This window comes from Eufriesea mexicana, unplaced genomic scaffold (genome assembly GCF_001483705.2).
Source record: "Eufriesea mexicana isolate 0111107269 unplaced genomic scaffold, ASM148370v2 scaffold794, whole genome shotgun sequence".
Classification (NCBI taxonomy): Eukaryota; Metazoa; Arthropoda; class Insecta; order Hymenoptera; family Apidae; genus Eufriesea; species Eufriesea mexicana.
The window spans coordinates 906588-914537 of record NW_016908953.1 but is presented as its reverse complement, the minus strand read 5'-3'; the positions used below and the strand labels follow the sequence as shown (position 1 = coordinate 914537).

Sequence of the window (7950 nt, the reverse complement as noted above, 5' to 3'; positions counted from 1 at the left end):
AGAGAACAAGTGTTTGAATTCGAAAACCTATTTTGTAAATTAAAAATAATTTTCCTTCCGTCGTCCTCTCCGAACCAAGCTCACATTTCTTTTCAAAACTACGTTAGAAAATTATTTTCACGGTATGCAATTGCTTCTACGAAAACGTTAAATTCCAAGGGAAAATATCCCCGTTAATAATTGAGAGAACAAGTGTTTGAATTCGAAAACCTATTTTGTAAATTAAAAATAATTTTCCTTCCGTCGTCCTCTCCGAACCAAGCTCACATTTCTTTTCAAAACTACGTTAGAAAATTATTTTCACGGTATGCAATTGCTTCTACGAAAACGTTAAATTCCAAGGGAAATTAAGCCCGTTAAGAATTGCGAGAACAAGTGTTTGAATTCTTACAAATCTTGCTTTCAGCTCGGAGCTGACAGATGTCCCTTAAAGTATCTAGACTTCTTATTATACCGTCGTACTGTAATCTCGTTAGCTGCTTGCAACGCATCAACATTGAGACGAGCAAGTCGTCGAGCATCTCGCGATTGTTTCTCAATTGCAACATCACCTCGGCTGTAATAATTTATCGTGTTCTTAATTCGAGTCTTCAAATGTTAATAATCCGTGAAAACTCTTAAAACCGTCTGCGTGTCGTTTCAAAAATATAATCTTAAAAATACAAAAGCGAATAACCGTTTGATTTATTTGAAATATGTCATCTGTCGAGACGAGTATCTGAACTTCACGAAATTAGCGGACAGAAACGTTTTCAGCTGTCGGTTTCAATAAGAGTTACACAATTGGAAGAAGACAATGGCCAAAGCGCGAGATTCAGCGGGCTTTATTGCGACAGTTAACGCGTGAAGAAATAGAGCATGCGAGTTCCGCGTGAGGAAATATTCCGTGGACAGAGCGCAAGACGTGTAGGATTTGGAAGAATTTATTATACCGAGCGTGTTGGTGTAATGGGTAATAAGCAGTCCGACAGTGCTCCTGAAATTGCGAGATCTACTCTGATCCCACACGTGGCCGCTGAACATTTGAAACCTAGCCAATGGCACACTGGGCAGCAGGAAGTAGCACATATCTTCGTAATGGGATATGTTAACTGAAAATCAAACTTAACGAGCTAAATGGTGCATAGAAAGCGATTCTTCCAACACTCGCCGATATCTTCGTATCGAGGCTTTAATCGCCTCTCAAGACGAACCTCGCGACTTTCAGATAAACCACTCTGTCTCCAACACCCCTTTGTTCTTTGTTAACAACAACGCCCTTGGAATCGATTCCAAAAACGATATCGTCTCTCCGATGCATTATTTCAACGATCTCGTTACAAAGATATCGGAATCACTCGGTCCACAGGGTGTCCAAGTTGAAACAGATCACCTAATCGTCTCCTCTGCTTTTTAATGACATTAAGGACGAATTATTTTATAAAAATTGATATTTTAGAAAATTTTAGCGTACGCGATTTCGCGTGGATTTAACAGACGAAGCAAGATCTTGTCAACAGGGCCATGATCGTTTTGTTCTTTATTAACAACGCCCTTGGAATCGATTCCAAAAACGATATTGTCTCTCCGATGCATTATATCCACGATCTTGTTACGAAGATATCGGAATCACTCGATGCACTGGGTGTCCAAGTTGAAACAGATCACCCAAAACATCTCCCCTGATTTTTAATAACATTAAGGATGAATAATTTTATAAAAATTGATATTTTAGAAAATTTTAGCGTACACGATTTCACGTGGATTTAATAGACGAAGCAAGATTCTGTCAGCAGAGTCATGATCGTTAAGGAGTTAAAAACATAGGAGATTAGGTATCTTGTTCCAGCTTGGCCAGTACTGGACACCCTGTACACTCAGCAACACGCCTCATGGAATCTGCAGAACGATCTCGGGTGACGCAAAAGTAATCATCCATCTTGTGGAATCTCTCGAGAACACGCGCCTCGTTCCAAATCCCTGCAAGCTCAATGGGAGCCTCCGCGAGACGCGCTAACCCCGTGCCAGCTTGACGAGTGTACACTCGACGTGGGTGGAAGGAAATCAATGATTACTTTTGCGTCACTCTGTATCATATTGTACCTATCGTGTAGGACACTGTGAGCTCCGGACAGACCAGCACCAAATTGTGCCAGGCGGTATCCGTGATCGTGTGATGCCTGGAATCCGAATCCCTCACCGATATGTGCAGCGTTTTCAACACCCTCGGCGCTGCATTGGTCAGAGCGATCAAGGTCTGATCGGATAGAGCCGGATAATCGAGTCTGAGAGTGGTCAACGCGTGAAATCGGCTAAGAAGGCGAAGGTATCTGGAAATTCCTTTAAAATAGAACGATAATTCCCGATTGGCCGATCGATAGGGCCATCTCACGTGCCTTGGATTGCTGTGAGGCGCCTGCCATTCCCGAAACGCACCCCGAAGATCCAAATACGCCAGGTGCTCTGTCGAGCCTTTCGATGCACTGCCGAGAAGTCGCAGCACGTCGCTCACACCCAGAGTCGCATTCAGCAGGCTTAGCATTTCCAGATTGTGCTGACAGCTACGTAAATGGATGTCGGGGTTAGATTAGTGAGAATCGATTGGGGAAACTTGAGCACCGGAGCAGTGTAGTGGAATGGCAGTGGTGCGTGGTTACTTAGATAGTGTATGCTCGAAACGTGATAGATCATTGCTTTTTACCGGTTTCCAATTTTTCAGAATCTCGCGAGCTAGGGTATTAGACCTTTTATGAGTATTCCGGTTTTAATAGAGCATGTAGAATCGAATTTGTAGGATTTTTAAGGGAAACATAGGTAGTCTTGTATGATAGATAGAAAGGGAAGATGAGAGTCTAAAAATTTATATTTGGTATGTCAGTAACACGCGTGCAGCTGGTAATTCATTCCGAAATCATCTAATTCCGAAAATCGAAGATATTCTGCGAGAAAGAGATTCAAAAGCTGGCTCTCACGGACTACTGTCATCCTGACAGAAATAAAAATTACAATATTCGTTTTAACCCATTTGCATCCAAGCGCGGAATATTCCGCGAGCCACGACTGTCGTTTATCACCGAGCGCGGAATAATCCGCAGGCCGCGACTGTCTTCTAGCGCAGAATAATCCGCGAGCTGACTTTCTTCCATTACCAGTTGCTGAATATTCTTCGTGTGCCACGGATCACGTTTGATCCTTTTGTGAGCATCTCACCTACGTTCATTATATTCTCAACAAGTTTTACTTTTGTTGTAAAAATCTTTTTAACTGCCATTATGAATAAGTGCCGATTATCGCCAGTTGAACGTCGCTGATGCCTGAACAGGGCACCTTAAATAGAGCCATGATGCAAATGGGTTAAAATATCGAGCTAGTAAAGAATTGTTCTCCGAGATGGTCGACGGTAAACAGAAGTAGAGTTCGAAATAATTATACAATCTACGTCACCGACAACCAAACGAAGTATCATAATTGACGCGAATATGCGTCAACGCTGGCCAAAAGATCATACATGACGCGAATCCGCGTCACCGGCTACAAGTGTAACTAGCATCTCTCTCTCTCTGTTCCTATCGGAGATCGGATTGAACGTCTCACGGTCACGGTTAATTATAGCTTCGAAATATAATCGTAGAAATTTTGAAGAATTTTCTAATTAAATCTTCGGGTATAAGGCTGATCTATTACCCCAAGAAGTTTGCAAGAGCAGACAACAGCTTGCCCCTGTTTCCCCATTTGCAAATGAAGATCCAATCGGTGAGTATCAGTTTCTTCAACTGAACGTTCTTGGCTCGTACAATCGTAAGGAAATCAGCGCCTGCCTCTGCTTGAATGTTACGAGTTATACGCGCTTCCCTTGGCAAGAGGTATGGTCGGGACCAGGCGAGTTCCAAGCTTCTCATATGCTGTCCGTACTTTGCCTAAACAAAACGCAATCGTCGTTCAGTTTCGATGTATCAGACGCGATAAGATCACGTTTCTTGATCGTACTTCTCGTACAGATGACGGATTATCGCAAGAAGAGATTGACAAGTTAGCATTAACGTATTCGATAATTAAATTTGTAATTAATTTCTCCGATTGTACTGCCCGAAATTTTTATCGCTTCGTGAACGTCAAATTTTCTGTATATTTAACTCGTTTCAAATAGAAACACTAAGGTCTCCGAGGATAGAAAGGTGTAATTTAATTTTTGATACCACGACACGTTTCGTTGGCGAATTTATTTTATTACGAGATCGCGTGAGATGACAGGATGTTGGATATTTGATTTCTTATAAATGCTTGCATACGGCTAATTCTCCCGCCAAAGGAAAATCACCACGCAGATCACGGTCGATGAAGACTGTGACAGAACGCCAAAGGACTGGCGACGAGAGTGCACGGTTCCATGGCTGACAGACTTGTGCAACATTGGCACGGTCCCCATGACCGAGGTGACTGAATATCTGCGTCAGTATCAGCTCCGGCAGCTGATCCCACATCTCCCAGTTTCAGCTTGGCCCGTCTTCATCTCTACGTGGCTGAGGCAGCTGTTGCAACCTCGTTAGGTTCTCTTGTCATGCTTCGCGATATCGACTCGATCGTCATTGAAAATCGCACGGTCAATTGAATTGGAATTCACGAGATATCAGAGGTACGAACTCGCGCTCGAATCGAACTCGATCGTCCGTTTCCGATTTTAATGTCCGAAGTTGTCCCGAAATTGTGAAAATAGAGAAAGGAAAAGGAGAATTGAAAAATAAAAGTGTTATTTGTAACAGTGTTATTTAATTACGTCCAAGAGGTTCTCCGTGCTGAGTGTAATAGGAGGTATGACCTGTTCCAATTGCACTTCGCATTCTGTAGATGAAATTGATAAATGTACGTGAGTCTCATTACGATGGCGTCACGTTTCTTTAGTAGCTATTGAGCAACCGTGAAACGAGGACGCTAAGCGGGAAGAAGTTTCTTCTTTCCTATTAATTGTTTCTCTGTAAAAAATTTCAAGTTTTAAAAGCCTTTTGTTTACATAAATAGCTATCCATTATGACTTAATTGAATTGGCCTTTTAAAAGCTACCAGGGTTCTGTATGAAGGTAAATAGAAACATAATAATAACGTTATATAACAAGCTCGAGGATCGTCTAAATCGTTATTGCATTAATATTTTACCTCTTCGGTGGCGTAATAAGTTTTCCCGCTTATTGGTTCAATGTTGCGGCAAATTTAGTAGTGAGAATCGCTGCGAGATGGCGGCCCGAGAGGCGAGAAGTTGCATGCATATACAGAATTTATGGTCAGTAGAGGGAGTGCATTCGGTGCACGTGTACCAAGAAGTATGTGGGATTGTACGACATAATTTACAATCACGCAGTGTCAAGGTCTAAACTGACCACGGATTATAGTCTCTGTCGTGGCTGAAAAACGATATTATATATTCTCCTAGGAATAAATAAGTTCGTCAAATAATTACGTAATCGTTTGATCTTGGTCTTTGACCCTCGTTCTAACCTGTCCATGTGCCATCTTAGCAAGTAAAACGCGGACGTTATTTAACATAAATTATTGTAATATTGGCAAAACACCTGTAATATTGATCTGTAACGCTGCCAACTCGCCTAGAACGTTACATGCGTCGGTAAAAGGACGCCAGTTGACGTCGCTAAATCGCGAGAATGAAGGAAGAGGTGAATAACGAAGAATTGAATAAGGAGCAATGGAAGCTTGAAGCACAAGCCATTATCAATGATGTGAAACAGCATGTAACGGATATAAAAGTATCGGAGAAATTACGAAATAATAATCAATTCTTCTACTTGAATTTAACCACATTAGAGGACCTGAAGTTTTGCATAGAGCTGTCAAGTGCTGGTTTTACCATCGTTGGTAATGAGCACGACAAGATATCGAACAGAGGAAGCGAGCATTTTGAAACACCCTACAGTTTATTAAATTTCGTTAGTCCGCGGTATAGAGATTCTTTTGGAAATTCGCTTGTTCATAAGCTTAAACTATTAAGTGACGACCAGTGAGCTTATTCGATTGAAACATTTTGATATTTTCGGTAACGCTCTTTATTTACATTATTGCCACGAGATTCGTTGCAACGTTAAATATAAATACCAATAAAATGCTAAACTCGATTGTCAGAATATATATCTTTGAACAACAGGTATTTGAAATCTAAAATAAATCATGATTCTCGTCAAATGCGTTTTCTCTTTGCGCAGTACTCATTTAGTCCGAATCTAGCCGAAGATATCCGAGTGCACGGTAATTTGCTAGGACAGTATCGTATCCGATACGTGGTAACGAGTTCCGAAGTTTTCTTGTCTTAATACAGAACAGTACATACTGCCAAAAAAGTTTTTCTTACCAAACAAAAGTTTCGAAATATCCAATTTCGTACTAGTGTCAAATATAACGTCGTCAAGTAAAATAATAACACACAATACCAGTTATTTTCATTTTCTACTACTGATACGTACTTTTTTTGTATTACTATATAATCCATTTGTATTTATCTTTGCTAGATATAAATGCGTAATCATATATTTCTGATAAAATAGTGAAAACGAAATTGAAACTAAAGTGAAAACTCTGATCCGTGACAAACGAATCGTAAGCATCACGTTGAAATAGTTGAAATAGCGACGGAAAATTTATTTGGTTATAATGTACCATATCTAAAGAAAACTCTTCAAACTTGTATGATTATATGATAACACGATATCGTGATAGATACGGTAGTGTGATACCGACGAATCACGCGTCTCTAGGAAATATCCCTAGGAATCGAAAGATCAGTCGGTGCAAGTGGTAATATCGGTTGTGTTTACCCCCTCCTCTACGTTCGTTGTTCTATGTTCCGTTTGGCGTATTCCACTATCGAGTTGTGAAGTATCGAAGCGGTTTCGCCGAATGTGTTGCGTCGTGTGTGCGTTTCGTGATGTTTCTGAATGAGTTTACTGTCAATTAAGTGCGTAAAGACGACACAGTGTATCCTGTTTGTTAATATTGCAGTGAGTAGTGCAACGATGTCGAACGGTGAGCGATGACACGCCCGTGAAAAACGATAACAACAGCTATCCTTTGATTGACCAGAGACGATAGAGAAAACGCAATACGTGAAGGACCCTCTTTGTGTATTCGTGTGACATTCATTGAGAAAAACATGCTTCAGCCAAGAGCTACGTACATCAGACGGTAAAGAAGGTAAGTGTCGAATATTTCGGTAAATCGAATGTCAAAGAACCCCGGAATCTTGACAGGTCGTTTGTTTTTATCCGATAGTCATACCCCATTTCTCAATATCAGTGTGAAAGGGGTGGGACAATTGCTTCCTATATCTCTTTTGTACCTATACAACTGCAGACAATATCGTATGTATGGAAATGAGTCGCGATAGTAACGTAATATCACAGATTGCTAAATATCGCCAATATTCGCTCAATGCGCAGACATGAATCTTTTAAATTTTCTATCGTCTCTACTCCTTTCTTCTTAAATACAAAATTATTCAGTAAAACTGAACCATGTTAAATGGAAAATTTTACTCAATTTTTCTCCGTTATACGCATTTTAACAGTTACACGAAATGACATTGTTATTTCCATCAGAAATTCTTTCTTTATAATAGAACTATAGTATATGGGAATTTATATTTATTTCAAATGCTTCTAGTTTACATTTTTTCCTTTGTATCGTATTTAATTTTCTGTTTCTTTACGATTTTATTGAATATGAAAATATACAATTTTATGTGTCGAAATTTTAGTGGTAGTATTTTCTATAATAAAAAATATTTTCCTTCAGAATGATACAGAAATAAAAAATTTCTGATGCTTGTAATATTTAGTTGAATTGTACCATAGTTTAGTATTAGTGTCGGTATTTAATATTAAATTATGTATATTTACTTGTATTATATTTTGCACTCGTTATTATATCTTAATTAATTAATTATTTTTTTTTTTTTTTTTTTTTTTTTTT

General features: G+C 39.6%; 3 protein-coding genes across 12 annotated transcripts in view; 2 read left to right on the top strand and 1 right to left on the bottom strand.

Annotated features, from left to right (window-relative positions):
• The window catches only part of LOC108546826 (F-box only protein 39), a 7913-nt gene extending 3434 nt beyond the window's left edge, over positions 1-4479 (bottom strand). The window contains exons 1-5 of the mRNA XM_017899104.1: positions 4269-4479; positions 3664-3896; positions 2083-2309; positions 933-1091; positions 392-556 (exon numbers count right to left, since the gene is read on the bottom strand). Coding sequence (XP_017754593.1) covers positions 392-556; positions 933-1091; positions 2083-2309; positions 3664-3896; positions 4269-4460 — 976 coding nt within the window. The 5' untranslated portion in view covers positions 4461-4479. The remainder of the gene's footprint in view (positions 1-391; positions 557-932; positions 1092-2082; positions 2310-3663; positions 3897-4268) is intronic.
• Positions 3567-7950, top strand: part of Dmtn (transmembrane and coiled-coil domain 2 protein Dmtn) — an 11176-nt gene continuing 6792 nt past the window's right edge. For 2 of the 10 annotated variants that reach the window (XM_017899102.1, XM_017899101.1), the window contains exon 1: positions 6798-7173. The gene's annotated coding sequence lies outside the window, so the exon portion shown is untranslated. The other 8 variants (XM_017899096.1, XM_017899092.1, XM_017899098.1 and 5 more) reach the window with 8 other exon arrangements.
• Positions 5634-6153, top strand: LOC108546828 (GSK3-beta interaction protein). Its single transcript, XM_017899105.1, has one exon. It carries the CDS (start codon positions 5634-5636, stop codon positions 5988-5990), a length of 357 nt encoding a protein of 118 aa, XP_017754594.1. The 3' UTR covers positions 5991-6153.